This window comes from Chionomys nivalis, chromosome 1, assembly GCF_950005125.1.
Source record: "Chionomys nivalis chromosome 1, mChiNiv1.1, whole genome shotgun sequence".
Classification (NCBI taxonomy): Eukaryota; Metazoa; Chordata; class Mammalia; order Rodentia; family Cricetidae; genus Chionomys; species Chionomys nivalis.
This window is the reverse complement of record NC_080086.1, coordinates 86,168,828-86,188,798: the sequence shown is the minus strand read 5'-3', so window position 1 is coordinate 86,188,798 and position 19,971 is coordinate 86,168,828. Positions and strand designations below refer to the sequence as shown.

Genomic DNA, 19,971 nt, shown 5'->3' with positions numbered 1-19,971 from the left:
ATCATTTCATTAGATGCTGAAAAAGCATTCAACAAAATTCAACACTCCTTTATGATAAAGGTCTTGGAGAGATTAGGGATACAAGGGGCATACCTAAATATAATAAAAGCTATTTACAGCAAGCCGACAGCTAACATTAAATTAAATGGAGAAAAACTCAAAGCCATCCCACTAAAATCAGGAACACGACAAGGATGTCCACTCTCCCCATACCTCTTCAATATAGTGCTTGAAGTTCTAGCAATAGCAATAAGACAACATAAGGGGATCAAGGGGATCCGTATTGGAAAGGAAGAAGTTAAGCTTTCATTATTTGCAGATGATATGATAGTATACATAACCGACCCCAAAAACTCTACCAAAGAACTCCTACAGCTGATAAACACCTTTGGTAATGTGGCAGGATACAAAATCAACTCCAAAAAATCAGTTGCCTTCCTATACACTAAGGATAAGGAAGCAGAGAGGGAAATCAGAGAAGCATCACCTTTCACGATAGCCACAAATAGCATAAAATACCTTGGGGTAACTCTGACCAAGGAAGTGAAAGATCTATTTGGCAAGAACTTTAAGTCTTTGAAGAAAGAAATTGAAGAGGACACCAGAAAATGGAAGGACCTCCCTTGCTCTTGGATTGGGAGGATCAACATAGTAAAAATGGCAATTCTACCAAAAGCAATCTATAGATTCAACGCAATCCCCATCAAAATCCCATCAAAATTCTTCACAGATCTGGAGAAGACAATAATCAACTTTATATGGAAAAACAAAAAACCCAGGATAGCCAAAACAATCTTATACAATAAAGGATTGTCTGGAGGCATTACCATCCCTGACTTCAAACTCTATTACAGAGCTACAGTACTGAAAACGGCTTGGTACTGGCATAAAAACAGAGAAGTCGACCAATGGAATAGAATAGAAGACCCTGACTTTAGCCCACAAACCTATGAACACCTGATTTTCGATAAAGGAGCTAAAAGTATACAATGGAAAAAAGAGAGCATCTTCAACAAATTGTGCTGGCAAAACTGGAAGTCAATCTGTAGAAGAATGAAAATAGATCCATATATATCACCATGCACAAAACTCAAGTCCAAATGGATTAAAGACCTCAATATCAGTCCAAACACACTGAATCTGATAGAAGAGAAAGTGGGAAGTACTCTACAACACATGGGCACAGGAGAACACTTCCTACGTACAACCCCAGCAGCACAAACACTAAGGACATCATTGAATAAATGGGACCTCCTGAGACTGAGAAGCTTCTGTAAAGCAAAGGACACTGTCACTAAGACAGAAAGGCAACCCACTGACTGGGAGAAGATCTTCACCAACCCCGCAACTGACAAAGGTCTGATATCCAAAATATACAAAGAACTCAAGAAATTAGACCGTAAAAGGTTAATCAATCCAATTATAAAATGGGGCACTGAGCTGAACAGAGACTTTTCAACAGAAGAAGTTCAAATGGCCAAAAGTCACTTAAGATCATGCTCAACTTCCTTAGCAATCAGGGAAATGCAAATCAAGACAACATTAAGATACCATCTTACACCGGTCAGAATGGCTAAAATCAAAAACACCAATGATAGCCTCTGCTGGAGAGGTTGTGGAGAAAGGGGCACTCTCATCCATTGCTGGTGGGAATGCAAACTTGTGCAACCACTTTGGAAAGCAGTGTGGCGGTTTCTCAGGAAAGTCGGGTTCAACGTACCTCTTGACCCAGCAATACCACTATTGGGAATATACCCAAGAGATGCCCAAACATACAACAAAAGTATATGCTCAACTATGTTCATAGCAGCATTGTTTGTAATTGCCAGAACCTGGAAACAACCTAGATGTCCTTCAATGGAAGAATGGATGAAGAAAGTATGGAATATATACATATTAGAGTACTACTCAGCAGTAAAAAACAATGACTTCTTGAATTTTGCATACAAATGGACGGAAATTGAAAACACTATCCTGAGTGAGGTAAGCCAGACCCAAAAAGAGGAACATGGGATGTACTCACTCATATTTGGTTTCTAGCCATAAATAAAGGACATTGAGACTATAATTCGTGACTCTAGAGAAGCTAAATAAGAAGGTGAACCCAAAGAAAAACATATAAGCATCCCCCTGAATATTAACCTTCATCAGGCGATGAAAGAAGACAGAGACAGAGACCAACATTGGAGCACTGGACTGAAGTCTCACGATCCAAAGGAGGAGCAGAAGGAGAGTGAGCACGAGCAAGGAACTCAGGACGGCGAGGGGTGCACCCACACACTGAGGCAATGGGGATGTTCTATCGGGAACTCACCAAGGCCAGCTGGCCGGGGTCTGAAAAAGCATGGGACAAAACCGGTCTCGCTGAACATAATGGACAATGAGGACTACTGAGAACTGAAGAACAATGGCAATGGGTTCTTGATCCTATTGCACGTAATGGCTTTGTGGGAGCCCAGGTAGTTTGGATGCTCACCTTAATAGACCTGGATGGAGGTGGGTGGTCCTTGGACCTCCCACAGGGCAGAGAAACCTGCTTGCTCTTTGGGCTGAGGAGGAAGGAAGACTTGATTGGGGGAGGGGGAGGGAATGGGAGGTGGTGGCGGGGAAGAGGCAGAAATCTTTAATAATTAAATTAATTAATTAATAAAAAAAATCAGCAAGAAAAAAAAAAGATAATGGACTAATATGTTTGGCAGAGGTAGATGTATGAGGAAGCATACCGTTTTATACAAGGAAGATGCAGCAACAAAGCAGCTGTAATTGTTTAAAAATTTTAGCAACATTGCATAATGAGAACCTTTGGGGTCCAGCCCAAAGGCCTTCTCAGGGTTTAGAGAGAAAGCAACAGTCAAGGAAAGATTTGAGATGTCTGAGGACAAATGAATCTCTCTCTACGTAATTTTCGATTCAGTCTCCTTAATTTTCTGTCTCAATTCTAATTCTCCTGTCTTACTGCTAATTCTCCTAGTCTCTTCTCCTAGCTTCTTTCCTTCTATTCTAAAAACTCTCCTTATAGTCACGAAGCTATAAAAAATTGCAGGGGTTAACTCTCATTGGTCATAAGCACATTCCTAGAGTAAGGAATTAGGAGCTGAACCATTACCATGGCAGTACAGGGGTCCAAGGTTACAGGGCTGAGACTGTGACAAGGGGGCAGGGATAGAGGACCCAGTGAGATTATTTTTGAGACATAGGTCTTTTGGCAACAGACTGCCAAGCAAAGAGTTGGGGTTCTTTTCTAAGTGTACTTTGTGTAGTAACCTTGGTTGGCTATCTCCAGCTCTGACCTTGTGCATAACTATAAGGCTTTAAACTTATGAGCTATTTACAAAAAGTCTTTAGTCTAGTTTGAACTTGTTTTAAGGTGAAAGTGAGCTAATTGTGTACAGTTAGTCTGAGCCAAAAGGAACAAAGCAGGCTTTTCAGTGTCTACAGTGCTCATGGAGCAAATAGATCTAGTTATGAAGCATGTATTAATATATATTCTATATATCAAAATTATACAGCCAAATGAAAAGTCATCTTCCTGTCCACCCACAAATATATATATCCATAAGACTGAGATGCAATCATGAGATTGTATATACACATCATATGAAAATGCATGGTAATGAGGAGATATCACAGTTGTTAAGGCACAAGGGAAATTACAGATGAAAGCTCCAGTTTTCAGAGTCAGTGGTCCTCAAGCCTTACTGACCAAGTTCCCCATCAGGGAATATGTCCTCTGGTGGGTTGACATATGAATTATTTATTGCTATAAGCTAAATTACATAATGGTCTGCAATAGTTCATAACAATTGCTCATAACAATTACAGACAAATAGCATCCAGAGACAATAGGATAATTGCCATCAGGACAAGACACCACTCATCAGAGACCAGTAAAGAGAAAGCTGCTGAGTCCTCTACTCCTCAAAGACAATTTTCTAGGATAGTTATTCCCTAGGATCATCACACAGGATTTGATGCAACTCTGGTCCCAGCGGTCAGGCTCTATCCATATGGCATCAGGACTCCTGGTGGAGGCCATAAAGATCATGCTCCTGGTTTTGTAGACACAAAAGATGCAAGATAGAGGGTGTCATTGAGGCTTGTTCAGCAATATCAGAGAGCAAATGATGGCAGGCAATTTGTCTCTGGGTCAGAATCTCTGCCAGGCCATTATGCGACATTGTGAAGGGACGTTTACATGCTTGGATTACAGAATGGCCATCAAGGATAACTGTGGACATAGAATGGATCCAACCTGTGAGATGGGTTTGTGTGTTGCAGGTGGCTGTGCTGGGGCCTAAAGCTATCTCAGTCCTTTGGAACATAGCAAGTTTTATTATAAGTCCCAGATGCCAGCCATGGAGTGACAGAATTTGATAATTTTTCTGATGGATTTTGTACTTGATTTTTTCTGATCATTCATTGATATTCCCCAATTCTTCTCTTTTGGACCATGAATGGTTTATTCTATGCCATTATATGTTAAGCATATATAATTTGTTTTTAATCCTATAGGCACTCAGTTAATAATTTAATAATGTTTCTAAGAATAATTAAAGACTGTAGTAACTTAAAGTTGAGTTGAATAAATTTATATTATAACGTAGTCATAAGTCAACTGAATTACAAGTAGCATTGTTAGGTGTCTAGTTGACCATGCATAGAATTAGATGGTTAGTGTTAATTGTCAATATGACATAATCACTCAGAAGATAAGCCTCTCAACATGTCTGAACAGGCTTATCTAGACTGCATTAACAAAAGTGGGAAGGCCCACTTACTGTGCTGTGTGTTTGTGTGTCCCATTCCCTGGCTGAAATGTCCTGTAGCAATATAAAGCTAAGCAGTAGTTTGCATTCATGTCTCTCTGCTTCCTGATTGTGAGTACATTGATAAGCACTCCTTCAATCTCTGACTTACTTGGTTTTCCAAAATGTTAAACAGTGAAATAAGAGAAGAAATTAAGACTTCAGGGCTGTTATGACTTATCTAGTCCAACATTACCCAAACAGGAAGACAAGCTCCTCCTTCTCCTCCTCTTCCTCCCCCTTCTTCTTCTTTTAGGATTTTCATGACAAAGTTTCTCTGTGTAGCTCAGACTGTCCTGGGACTCACTATATAAGGCCAGGCTAGCCTCAAAATCAGCTTCTGTCTCCTGAGGATTTCTGTTAATTTTATTATCTAACTTCTAAGTGTAGATATCAAATATAATGACATTGTATTTGGGTTCTGCAAGAGTATTTGAGCTATTAAATTTGTAAATTATATGATTAAAAAAACTCATCAATTCGATCTTCCATGTGGTCAAAAGCAAGTCTTCTCAAGGGTAAGATCTTCATGGAAAAAAACTATAAATAGCCTTTTTGGTCATACATATATTTTTCTACATTTTGCATATATCTTGGAGACTTTGATAATCCCATTTTATTATTAATCTTGAATTTTAGGTGTTTTACTAAAAAAAAAACCCTCATGGGAATTTAAAACTGAATATTCTTTAGCTATCATCTTTTAAAAACTGAGTGAAAATGCCCGTTGTTTTAAAGAAAGATCTAAAATGCATCTAAACTGCTTTTGAAAAAAAATAATTGTGTACCATGTATAAAAATATGGCCTGAACTGATAGTTTAGAAAATAACCAAAAGGCATGTTTACACTTCATGAAATATATAGGTATTACATATGAGAACTAGTGGTCAGAGTGAAACTATACCTGGCATAATCAATTGAATAATGTTAATATACTCACATATTATATACCTAGCAGGAAAAATATTGCTCCTCTAATTTATTTGCACTGTGAATATAGTCCTAATTTCATTTTATAAAGTCTATTAATGTTCAATATTCAGTATGTATTAATTTGAGAGGGCCATGATAACAAAATACTCAGACTCAGAAGTGTGAAGGGTTGTAAATAGAGGCTCCTCTCCTACCTGTCAGTTCCCAAATAACCACTTTGAGACTTAATATTAGTTACAAACCATTTGGCCTATTAGCTCAGGCTTATTATTAACTAGCTCTTACAACTTCAATTAACCCACTTCTATTTGTTTATGTTTTGCACAAGGCTTGAGGCTTGTTACCTCACATCTTGCCTCTCATGTGGCTACTGACATCTCCTTCTACTCTGCCTTCTTTTTCTCTGGATTTTTGCTTTGATTGCCCATCTCTCTATATTCTGCCTGACTATTAGCCAAATCAGCTTCTTTATTAACCAATAGTAATAAAACATATTCACAGCATACAGAAGGGTACCCTACATGATCTCCCCTTTTTTGTATAATTAAAAAGGAAGGTTTTAACTTTAACATAGTACAATTACCTATAACAAAACAGGTATCAAACAAGATTACAGTTGCAATATTTAGTTTATTTGTGCTTGACAAAATTTAAAAAAAATCTATCATCAATTGTATCTATCTTTGTCAGTCTAAAGTTTCATGTCTAATTTATCTTTTATCATAACTAAGGAAAACTATAATTATAACTATCTAGTCTTCAACTGTATCAAAGACCCCAGAAGGGTAATATTACCTAAATGAACAGAAAGCACAATGTGAGCAATTTAAAATATTCTAGAAATGACAGAAATATCTGACTGTCTGGATAGTCACCAAAAGTTTTTCTATAACATTGGGGCATTTATCTTCAGCCTAAAGACCTAGAATGTCTGGCAAGATTCTCAGTGATGCAGGAAATTTGAAAATGTCCTGCCTATATTGGAAGTTTGTCAGTCATTTTCTTCTATGTCCCACAGAATGTCTGGCAGACTCTTCCATGAAGCAGAAAATTTGAAAGACTGTCCCACCTATTTTGGCAAAATTCATCAGTCGCTTATTTTTGTGTCCTGCAGAATATTGCAAACTCTTTAATGAAGCAAGAAACTCTTTCATGAAGTCCTAAAGAACTATCTCACCTTGTTTTTGGAAAGTTCAGTAGTCATTTTCCTGTGGGTCCTGCATGTGAAAATTTATAATTATGGTTAAATCTTGGCACAATCAAAAGCTGCTGACTTAGATTTTGATATCACTGTAGGAATTGTTGAGGGAAAATTGGGAATATAATTTGACAGAAAATGTGGCAGCATTTGTTGCCTACTGAAAGATGGGGCATTTAAGATTGTGTTCTAAGAAATGACATAATAGAAACACTCCATTTCTGACATAACGTAAAGTAGGTAGGTGGGGAGGTAATTAGGATGTTAGAACAATGTGTTGAATTTAAGATCCCCTTTAGATTCTTGGTGAATATAGGCTTTTGTCATTAGTTCTACAAAGAGAAGGACCTGAATATAAATTTGAATGCTATCCATGTAGAATGTTGTGTTTCCTGATTAGATGTAAAGAAATAGTTATTAGCCCCAGACAGGGCACCAAGAGACCAAAGAAAGGATTTCATCCAAGTGTTAGTGAACCAAAGAGTTTGTTGAATCTACTTTTAGGAATATGTGTTAGGATTATTTGTAGATAGTATGTGTGACTCAAAAGTCCCACCTCAAAGTGAGTGGCAACGCCTACAAGCCTCTCCTCCCTTAGTCAATATCCCCCTTTCTATATTCTCTAATACGTCTCAAAAATCTGGAGTGGAAGTATTAGTGGGTAGAATCAGGGGTCCTGGTGATCCCCCCACTTCTACCTAAGACATAGTAATAGTCCCATTTTCTTTGTAGCTTTTCATTGTATTATTTTTACTTCAGTGTTGACTTAAATAGGCTTTTGTTTGTTTTATTTTTGAGACTGGGTTTCTCTGTAGCTTTGAAGCCTGTCCTGGAACTAGCTCTTGTAGACCAGGCTGGCCTCAAACTCACAGAGATCCACCTGCCTCTGCCTCCCGAGTGCTAGGATTAAAGGCATGTGCCACCACCTCCCGGCTTTAATTAAGTTTTTATTGTTGTAATGAAACAGCATAACCAAAAGGCAAGTTGGGGAGAAGAGGGTTTATTTGGCTTACATTCAACGCTGTAGTTTATCACTAAAGGAAGCCAGAACAGAAACTTAAGCAGGGCAGGAACTTGGAAGCAAGAGATGATATAAAGGCAATAGCGATTTGCAGTTCACTGACTTTCTATCCATTGCTTTCTCAGCCTGCTTTCTTATCGAATACAGGACCACTAACCCGGTGGCAGCCCACCCACAAGGGGTTGGGCCTTTCCTCATCAATCACTAATTAAACCATACAGGCTTGTCTATAGCCAGTTCTCATGGAAGCATTTTCTCAATTGAGGCTTCTTTCTCTGATAGTTCTAGTTTGTGTCAAGTTGACATAAAACTAGCCATGAAAACTGTCACAGCCACTGGCCATGGCTGCCACAGCAATCCATTCTGTGCAAGCTAATAGTCATTTCATGACTAGATAAAATAGTGTTACTTCACCAAATGTTGATGATACTCAGTCTTGCTAAGGTATAGAAGGAATGTAAGCATTCTGAAGGTTTCACCCAAGGACAAACCAATGGGTGGCCAGTTAAGATAGGGACAGGAAACCTTTTGCCAGTGTTGACACTGAGTGTGTATGACCTCAATTTCTCAGTTCAAGCTTATTGATGTTGCTGTCGTCTCTCCTCTTTCCACAGGTGGGGAAGTCCCATACACAACTCTGGCAACTCGAATGATGATGGGGGCATGGTGGTTATTTGCTCTGATTGTCATCTCATCATACACAGCAAACCTTGCTGCTTTCCTCACCATCACCCGCATTGAGAGCTCCATCCAGTAAGTAGGCAAAGATTTCAGTAGTCATCAAATGTGACAAATGCTGAGAGTGTCATAGGGAAAGCCCTCTGAGCATAAATGTGGTGTACCAACTGGTAAGAAATTTTCACTCTCCTTCTGAGTAAAGGCTTAGTTCTGTGATCTCAGAGTATGAATCCTAAATAATTTATTTTATAAAACTTTCATCATAACTTAAATATTGCTTTCCATATTTTCCTAGAAGGATAATGTGTCATCAAAGCTTTAACCTTCACAGAGAAAAACTAAGTCGTAGCAGGAGAAATGGCTCAAAACCATCTGTGATTCCAGTTTTCAGGGAACCAATACCAGACACCAATACTAGACACTGCCATCATTGCACATGCAGAGTATACATACTCTCATACACTCTCGGAATACACACATAATAAAAATATTTAAAAAGCAATAACTACATTAGAGAAAAATTAAGATAGACAATGTATAAAAATCTTATGAAATAAAATGTCTTTCTAATGAATCTGGCCCATTTTGGGTGATAAAGGGCTAAATGAACATATCAGTGAGGGCATGAAGAGAGAAGGGAGACTCTGAGAACAGAAAAGAGAGGGTAAGAGAAAAGAGCAGATAACAGACAGAAATTAGCATGCTAGTGACCACAATCTACCTGTCTGCATGTGGTCATCATCTCTGCTCTTTCTGCAACATCAATAACAATGGTGCAAAATGGTTGTTCATCATGACACACTCATTTCTTCACATACAGAGGTCTTTGCTTCAGGTCATAAGGGACTTTCCCATGAGCCCTGACCCTGAGGCATTTTCTGCCTTCATGGTTTCACATTACAGGAACTGCAGCATCATACAGTTTCTGCCCTGAGTGGATACAATAGCCTATGTACTATGTTAAGAAACAGTCCCCTGAAATTATCTATTTAGCCACAAACAAAATGATTTTAATTAAAGGTCAACACTCATACCCCCAAACTTATGAATTGAAAATGAGTCCTACTGGCAATATAGAATTTCCCAGAGTCAACTTCCCCTTAAAGAAAAATCACAAGCTTTTTTTCCTTTTAAATGTATGTAAATGAGCTTCATTAGTGGCCAGGAAGTCATTATAATATAATGCCAAATCAAGAGTTAATTATTTATAGAAGTTCATTGCTTTTCTTCAATCTACAATCTGAAATTGAAAACCACAAAAGTCAACTAGTAATATTCACAAGCAGTCAATTCTTTTATCAATTTATGAAAATGATACTTCTAGATTCACCCATCAAATCATGCTCCTCAAAGTGTTTTATAATTTTTGCTTTAATATAGATCTTTCTTCCTCTCCCAATTTATTCCTCTTATAGCCAGCTCTATGGGTAAAACAAATTATAAACGATGCTGAGTAAAATATGGGAGATTGAGTAATAATGAAAATGATTGCAATACCCTAGGAAGAAAATTGATGAAATTAGTAACATCATAAAAATAATAACCATCATTTACTGATTAGTTATCAGATGCCAGGATTTGTGCTATTATATGCTGATTGGCTCATCTAATGCTCATCACCATCTTGTAAACTCCATGCCACACTTTACAAACAGAAAGACTGAAGATTAGATGCTAAGCAACTTTTACCTTCATGCAGTTAGTGTCTGGGCAATGTGCAGATCTTCAGCGTGCCCGGCACCTGAGCCTGTATGCCAGGGCACTGCACAGTTCTCATTCCCTGCACCCAAACCACCATGTGCCATCTGTGTTTAGAAAATCAAGTGTCAGCCTTAAGAATAAATCCTTAAGCTCCAGAGAAACCCTGTCTCGAAAAACTGTTGTGAGGAGGCTGCTTCCCGCCCCCTGGCTCACTTTACCCGAAATAATTACACGGAAACTTTATTCTTTTAAACACTGCCTGGCCCATTAGTTTTAACCTCTTATTGGCTAGCTCTTACATATTGATCTAACCCATTTCTAATATTCTGTGTAGCACCATGAGCTGGCTTACCAGGAAAGATCTTAACCTGCATCTGTCTGGAGTGGGAGAATCATGGCGACTGCCTGACTCGGCTTCTTTCTCCCAGCATTCTGTTCAGTCTACTCCGCCTACCTAATTTTCTATCCTATCAGGGGAAAGCAGTTTTCTTTATTAATTAACCAATGAAAGCAACAGATAAATACAAGACCCACGTCCATCATTTCCCCTTTTTCTGTTTAAACAAAAGAGGCTTTCACTTTAACATAGAAAGATTACATAAAACAAAACAGTTATCAAGAAATAATTACAGTTGCAGTATTTATATCTATTTTATCCATTATCATAACTGAGAAAAACTATAACTAACCATTCTTCAACTCCATCAAAGACTCCAGAAGGATATAATATTACTTAAGTAAACAAGAAATAAGAAACTTCAAACTCTTGAAATGACAGAGACATCTTGCTGCCTGGACAGTCACCAAAAGTTCTTTTGTACCGTTGGGGCATCCATCTTCAGCCTTCAGGCCCATAGTATCCAGCAGACATTTTTTTTTCTTTTTTTTCACTTTTTTTTATTAATTAATTTATTTAATTATTAAAGATTTCTGCCTCTTCCCCGCCACCACCTCCCATTCCCTCCCCCTCCCCCAATCAAGTCTTCCTTCCTCCTCAGCCCAAAGAGCAAGCAGGATTCTCTGTCCTGTGGGAGGTCCAAGGACCACCCACCTCCATCCAGGTCTATTAAGGTGAGCATCCAAACTACCTGGGCTCCCACAAAGCCATTACGTGCAATAGGATCAAGAACCCATTGCCATTGTTCTTCAGTTCTCAGTAGTCCTCATTGTCCATTATGTTCAGCGAGACCGGATTTGTCCCATGCTTTTTCAGACCCCGGCCAGCTGGCCTTGGTGAGTTCCCGATAGAACATCCCCATTGCCTCAGTGTGTGGGTGCACCCCTCGCAGTCCTGAGTTCCTTGCTCGTGCTCACTCTCCTTCTGCTCCTCCTTTGGATCGTGAGACTTCAGTCCAGTGCTCCAATGTTGGTCTCTGTCTGTCTTCTTTCATCGCCTGATGAAGGTTAATATTCAGGAGGATGCTTATATGTTTTTCTTTGGATTCACCTTCTTATTTAGCTTCTCTAGAATCACGAATTATAGTCTCAATGTCCTTTATTTATGGCTAGAAACCAAATATGAGTGAGTACATCCCATGTTCCTCTTTTTGGGTCTGGCTTACCTCACTCAGGATAGTGAAAGTTCTTTTGTACCGTTGGGGCATCCATCTTCAGCCTTCAGGCCCATAGTATCCAGCAGACATTTTCATGAAGCAGGAAATTCCAAAGACACTTCAGTCATTTTCTGCTGTGTCCTGCAGAATGTCTCGCAGACTCTTTCATGAGTCAGGAACTCCGAAAGATCATCTCACATATTGGCAAGTTCAGCAGTCCTCTCTCTGCGGGTTCTTTGTGTCCAGTTTATGTATCAGTCCAGGCAAGAGCAGTTTCTTGCCCAAATGGCTATCAAACTCCATAAGGAGCCTCTTCGATGCCCATCTTCCTCTTGAAGTAGATTGGTGCTGCCAGGAGCAGACGTGTCTCATTTTCATGAAAAGTCCTAAGTTATTAAAATATTTAAAATGCCATATTCTTTAGCCTTTGAAAGATATGAAGAATGCCTATCTAACTGAAATATATATCTCTATATATAGAAAATCTAACTAACATGACTACAAGCTTGAGTATTATTGATGATTATCCATTAACAAAATATATATATATATATATTACATTTTTAAATGAACTATACAATCACAATACTTTAATCAATATCAGAAATATATATATATACATATAACAAAATTGACCTTAAAATCCATACTAATGCAAATTATTCATATCTATATCATATCCCCCTTTAAATATAAAAGAACATTTATAAACAATATTTGGGAACATGGGCACAGTTTATTCTCTCCAAACTGCTTCCTGCTCGATGGGGGCACTGTTATTCAGGTCTTTCATGGTATAACCTGTGTGCCAGGTTCATCTCAGTCGGCAGATGAGTAAGTAATTTTTGAAGGTGTTCACAGCAACCTTTCAGGAGGACGTGGTCTATCATACCATATTGGGATAAAAATAATCCACAGGGTCTCATTCTCTGTGAAAACAAAAGAAGAAACTCCTTTCCAAAGCATCATATCCTTAGACCCAAATTCTGAAATCATAATACCCTTATGATATCCATTCTGGTTTAGCTTGGCAGCCCATGTAATGAAATGTCTCTCTGTACTTAGCTCCTTCACGGTCAAAAATTTTAAAGAAAACACAATAATACAAAGAATTCAGACTCTGTAAATTTTCCATTTTTATGTGACTTATTTTTACTCTATCACTTTACTTTATTCTGTCTCTTTAAAGACTTTACCTTTTTTTTAAAGGCATTAAATTTATTAGTATTATTCTTTTTCTTCTCTCTCTCAAGCCTACATACACTCATCCAACTTTGTGATCCATTTACAGGTCTGAATCTGTCCTATTGTGAATCTGTAATTGTTTACTATCCAGGAGCTCTTTGTTTTGCGCTTTTAAATCATTAAGTGCTTAAGAATCTAAGCTGTGATATTCCTAGGTCAAAAACAGGTACTGCCTGCTTGCCCCGCCCAGTCCAACATGGCGGAGCTGCTTGTGCCTCTGATTCTTGCACATTGCATCAGTAGCGTGGTGGAGCTGCTTGTGCCTCTGAACTGCAGCACGCAATGACTTCCTTTTAGGCACACAGCAAGTCTAGTGCTATCAAACAAATTGTAGCACTTTACTCCAAATGCTCCATTCAAAAGCTCTGTCCCCCGCAGAAGCCAGACAGAGATTGCAATGGCGGCACAGCCCAGAAAGCCGGCATTTTAAAACAGTTTTTTCCTGCTGCTGAGTCAGGACAATTTCTTTGCGGCAGGCAACCCACAAACAGCAAAAAGCTGTCTTAAATTCTCCCTCTCTCCTTTTTAAGCCCTCTCAGGTTTTACGTGGCATTAGTTAATCACGTTGAGCGCCACTCTGTTCTGAGCAGGCTGCTTCCTGCCACCCGGCTCACTTTACCGGAAATAATTACACAGAAACTGTATTCTTTTAAACACTGCCTGGCCCATTAGTTTTAACCTCTTATTGGCGAGATCTTACATATTGATCTAACCCATTTCTAATATTCTGTGTAGCACCATGAGCTGGCTTACCAGGAAAGATCTTAACCTGCATCTGTCTGGAGTGGGAGAATCATGGCGACTGCCTGACTCGGCTTCTTTCTCCCAGCATTCTGTTCAGTCTACTCCGCCTACCTAATTTTCTGTCCTATCAAGGGCAAGCAGTTTTCTTCATTAATTAACCAATGAAAGCAACAGACAAATACAAGACCCACCTCCATCAAAAAACAACCCTCAACTGGCCTGGAGCAGTAGCAATGACTTTGAGTTTAACCAATTTTGTTAACATACATGACAACATGAGTTAATTTTACCTATGATTGCCCTATGCTCTTCTGAGAAAGACATTTTGGCATATCCGGCCAGATAAAGATTGAACATATTTAAAACATAAAATGAGATAGTTTGATATGTATATGTATATAACACACCTAATACTGCCCATACTGTTGATTAAGTATTCCCAAGTGTGTTCATTTAGTAGCTGGCTTTGCACCTTGGACAACTGTCTCCTTCTTTCTACCTCCCCACAGGCCTTTCACCATTGTTCCCATCTTTGCTTCTCTGGATGTAACTTTCTACTACAGTAATTATCTTTCTGCACTTAGCTCATTTCACTTAGCTTAATGACTTGTAGTGTGATCAATGTGGTAGCAGATAGCAAGACAAATGGCTTTCCAGAGCAAATTGGAGTAAACCTTTTAAAATACATTTTTAACAATAATGTTTTTATTTTTGGAGAGTACAATACATCATTTATCACTTCCCTTTCTTTCCTCCAAACCCTTCCAAGAACTCCCTTGCTAGTTGTGGGGAGCTGCGGGCTGCGTTCCTGCCACTCAGCTCCCAGTCGCCTGGCTAGCACATGCCCCGAAATAACAACACACAAACTGTATTCTTTTAAACACTGCTTGGCCCATTAGCTCTAGCCCTTACTAGCTAATTCTCATATCCTGATCAACCCATCTCTAATAACCTGTGTAGCACCAGTCTTACCGGGAAAGATTCAGCATGTATGACCTGGCTGCTTGCTTCATCACGTCTGCCTCTGAGAGGAGCTGCCCTGCATCTGAGTTCACTTCCTCTTCCTCCCAGCATTCTGTTCTGTTTACTCCACCCACCTATGTTCTAACCTATGAGGGCCAAGCAGTTTCTTTTTTAATTAACCAATGACTTTCCTCCATCATTTCCCCTTTTTCTGTTTAAACAAAAAAAAAGGAAGGCTTTAACTTTAACATAGCAAAATTACATATAACAAAACAGTTATCAAGTAAAAATTACAATATTTACATCTATTTTGTCTTTATCATAGCTAAGGAAAACTATAACTATCTATTCTTCAACTCCATCGAAGACTCGAGAAGGATACAATATTACCCAAGCAAACAAAAAATAAGCAACTTCCAAACTCTAGAAATAACAGAGACATCTCGCTGTCTGGACAGTCACCCAAAGTTCCTCTGTACCATTGGGGCATCCATCTTCGGCCTACAGATCCATAGTATCCAGAGACATTTCCATGAAGCAGGAAATTTCAAAGGCAGTTCAGTCACTATCTGCTGTGTCCTGCAGAATGTCTCTCAGACTCCTTCATGAATTAGGAACCCTGAAAGATCATCTCACCTTTAGGCAAGTTCATTAGTCCTCTCTCTGCGGGTTCTCTATGGCCAGTTTATACAATAGTCCAGGCAAGAGCAGTTTCTTGCCCAAATGGCTATCAAACTCCATAAGGAGCTTCTTCAATGCCCATCTTCTTTCTTCTTGAAGTAGATTGGTGCTGCCAGGAGCAGACATGTCTCATTGTCATGAAAAGTCCTAAGTTATTAAAACACTTAAAATGCCATATTCTATAATCTTTGAAAGATATGAAGAATGCCTATTTAAAATATATCTATGTACATCTAGAAAATCTAACATGGCTACAAACTTGACTATTATTAATGATTACCTATTAACAACCTATATACGTTACATTTTTAAATGAACTACACAATCACAATACCTTGATCAAGATTAGAAATACATATACATATAACAAAATTGACCTTAAATCTCTATCAATAAAGCAAAATCTATACTAATTCAAATTATTCCTACCTCTATCATATCCCCCTTTAAATGTAAAAGAACATTTATAAACAATATTTGGGAATATGGACGTAGTTATTTCTCTCCAAACTGCTTCCTGCTGAATGGGGCGCTGTTATTCAGGTCTTTTATGGGATAACCTGTCTGCTAGGTTCATCTTAGTCAGCAGTTGAGCAAAGTAATTTTTTGAAGGTGTTCACATCAACCCTTCAGGAGGGCGTGGTCCATCATACCATATTGGAATAGAAGAAATCCACAGTGTCTCATCACCTGTGAAAACAAAAGAAGAATCTCTTTTCCAAAGTATCATATCCTTAGATCCAAATTCTGAAGTCAAGGTATTTTCAAAATATCTATGTTGGATTAGTTCAGCAGCATTTATAAACAAATATCTTTTAGCAGCTGTTGCTCTTTTCTCAGCATTCAAACAATTCAAAGAGAGCATAATAGCATACAGTATCAAGATTTTCTGTGTATTTTCCATCTTTGTGCAGCTTTATTTTAACCTCTATTTCGTTTATTTTTACTTTTATTTTATATTCTCTGTATAGCTTTGTCCTGGAATAAGTCTGTAGACCAGGCTGTCCTTGAACTCTCAGAGATCCCTCTGTCTCTGCCTCCCAGGCATTGAAGTCACAGAGGTCAATCTTCCTCTGCCTCCCAAAGGTTGGGATTAAAAGTGTGTACTACCACACCCAAGTACTCTCTTTCTTCCTTTTTTTTTACTTTTAAGAACTTTAACTTTTAGCCTGCATATATTTTTAACACACTGTAAATCATTTAGAAGTATTCTTTATTTTTGACGCTCTCTTTACTGTATCTCTCTGTTTTTCTGACCACATGAGTCTTTAATTTACCAAAAAATATAGGTAGGATTAAAGCCGTGGCTTTGATGACTGGATTCAGCCCATTCCTTAGCTTTCCAGCCTCATGGCGGAGGTACCGGCTGTAGCCATCTTTATTGCCACAACTCTATGGCATTTCAAGGTCCCTGCCAGCAAGCAAGCTGCAACACTATATCCACAGACAACACTCAAGTCCTCTCTTTGTAGTCGGCCCTCCTGCCTCAAACAGTCAGAATTTGCCCTGGCAGGACAGACCAGAAAAGCCAGCATTTTAAAACAGCACAACGTTTTTCCTGCTATGGCTGAAAACTGAAAAGCATTCATTCAGCTTTTCATCAACACCGCTTAAGTGTTTCGTGGCTGGACCTCTTAAAAGAGCTGCAAGGTTTGCAGCTAAAGCTGAGTCAGGAAGCATCTCTTAGATGAGAGCCCTTGCTTGCCTCAAGCAAGCAGAGCAGACCCAAGAAATTGCTGCTACCAAGAAAACATGCTTTACTCTATTCTTTCCCAAGCTTTCTCAGGCTTTCTGTGGACTCAGTTGTCTACACGTTGGAGGCCATTCTGTAGTGTGGAGCTGGTCCTGGTTGCCTGGCTAGCTTATGCCCCGAAATAATAACATGCAAACTGTATTCTTTTAAACACTGCTTAGCCCATTAGCTCTAGCCCTTACTGGCTAATTCTCATATCCCGATCAACCCATCTCTAATAATCTGTGTAGCACCAGTCTTACCGGGAAAGATTCAGCATATCTGACCTGGCGGCTTGCTTCATCACGTCTGCCTCTGAGAGGAGCTGCCCCGCATCTGAGTTCAATTCCTCTTCCTCCCAGCATTCTGTTCTGTTTACTCCACCCACCTATGTTCTAACCTATGAGGGCCAAGCAGTTTTTTTAATTAACCAGTGACTTTCCTCCATCACTTGCTTCCTTCCATGTGTGTGTGTTCATAAATATGTAAATATGCCCTACTCAGCTTGTATAATGTTACTTGTTTGTGTGGTTTTGGAGGTTACTATTTGCCATTGGCTAATCAACTGGTGTGCTCATTCCTAGAGGGACTATTTCTCCCTTCCTCAATATTATGAGGCCTTGGGAGCCCTCCACCGCACTCATCCATGTTAGCATGTCCATTGGTGTCATCCTTGTTAAGGCATGGTTAGGCAGTCATGTTAGTGGTATTTCATGGGTACAAACTTTTAAAAATAGACTTCTAATTAATAATGCCTAACTAAAATGGCACATGTAAATATGCTTAACATATTATTTACTTAGTTTTGAAATATTTTCAATAAACAATTAATATCTTATTTGACATGCAATAATAGTCATTGTAGTAAAAAATTGTCTGACACTTATTGTGGATTTACTATGATACAGACATTAAGTATTTTGCAGTTATTATCTCATTTATTCCTCAAAGTACATGTCACAATGTAAGTACTACCATTATTTCCATTCTGTAAATGAAGAAACTGAGTTTTAGAAGCAAAATGCTCAAGACCACCCAGTAAGCATTGAAGCTGATGGTCTAACTCATGTCAACTTGAAACTAATCCACAGTCTTGACCCTACAGTTAGTTCCTTATCCAATGCTGGTTCCCTGATTTGCTTGACCCAGTGCTTTGTTGAAGTCATGTGAGGCTGTCTATGGGTGCATCTTAGCTACTTAGTTATTACTAAGTTCCCAGAACCAGTTGCTTTCTAGACTATTATAACGGTGGAAGCAGACACCACTATATTCCAAGGTTCTATATTCTGCATTCCTCGAGGTTCCTTCAAAAGTAAAATTTAGTAGGGAAAAGAATGTAATTTCACATAATGCTTCCCTCAAGTGTAGTTCTACATTCCAAAGTAACTAAACATTCATTTCCTTCAAAATTATTCCCTTCTAGTGCCAAGAAGCATTATGAAAAGTTTTTAGTGGGTGTAATAAATTACTGCCTCCTAATACTATCATGAGAGTAACTTGGGAAAGAATAGAAGCCAAGTAAGTTACAACAGTATGATTTTCTCCCAAAACTTATACATAATTTCAAAGTTCATGTCTTACCTTGTGATAAACACTATACTACTACTTGGATGCAGAGTTCCACCTGTAAGTAAGGCTGGGTTCTAGCGCAGTTCCCACTCTCATTCTCCAAGAGAACAGACTCTCATGCAATGCTGTCTTAAGCACTGGTGTTCATAAAATTACCTCCTCCCGAAGTTATATGGTGAATGTTGACACTTCTCACTCTGCACAGTTCACCATGCCATTGGCCAACATAGACTATGCACATCTTCATTCCCTCAAAGCAGAGGTTCTTTTTAGGCTGAGGTGGGAAGAGGAAAATAGAGCAACCCCCTCTGAGAGAGAAAAACATGGGTCCTTTTGAATTGATATTAGCTATGGTCTAAAGTATGGGAAATGGGTTTCCCTTGTAAAAGATAACTCATAAGTTTAAGTCTCCTATTCCTTCAATGACAGAATGTGGTAAAGAATGAGATGATCACTTTGGAGTCCAAAGAGGAAAATATTAATGATTTCTGTTTTGCTGTAGTTGCTGGGGTTTTTTTTTGTTGTTGTTGTTGTTGTTGTTGTTGTTTGTTTTTTTTTGGTTTTTTTTTGTGTGTGATTTGCTTGGCTTTTTTTTTATTTTGTTTTCTTTTTTATTATTATTTATTTATTTTTATTATTTTTTAATTAAAATTTCCACCTGCTCCCCGTTTCCCATTTCCCTCCCCCTCCTTCCAAATATTGCCCCCTCCCCTCTACTCCCCTCCCCCTATCTCCATTCCTCTTTTCCTCCCCCCACTCCATTCCCCCTCCCTCTCCATACTGAAGAGCAGTCCAAATTCCCTGCCCTGTGGGAAGACCAAGGTCCTCCCACTTCTATCTAGGTCCAGGAAGGTGAGCATCCAAACAGGCTAAGCTCCCACAAAGCCAGTTCATGTATTAGGATCGAAACCTAGTGCCACTGTCCTTGGCTTCTCATCAGCCTTCATTGTCCGCCATGTTCAGAGAGTCCAGTTTCAACCCATGCTTATTCAGTCCCAGTCCAGCTGGCCTTGGTGGGCTCCCAATAGATCAGTTCCACTGTCACAGTGGGTGGATGCACCCCTCGTGGTCCTGACTTCCTTGCTCATGTTCTCCCTCCTTCTGCTCCTCATTTGGACCTTAAAAGCTCAGACCGTTGCTCCAAATT

General features: G+C 38.9%; 1 protein-coding gene across 3 annotated transcripts in view; it reads left to right on the top strand.

Moving 5' to 3' along the window:
- Grid2 (glutamate ionotropic receptor delta type subunit 2) overlaps positions 1-19,971 on the top strand; it is a 1,426,614-nt gene that overhangs the window by 1,114,330 nt on the left and 292,313 nt on the right. For all 3 annotated transcript variants that reach the window (XM_057772140.1, XM_057772147.1, XM_057772131.1), the window contains exon 12: positions 8,573-8,711. In XM_057772140.1, the coding sequence (XP_057628123.1) occupies positions 8,573-8,711 (139 nt within the window). The remainder of the gene's footprint in view (positions 1-8,572; positions 8,712-19,971) is intronic.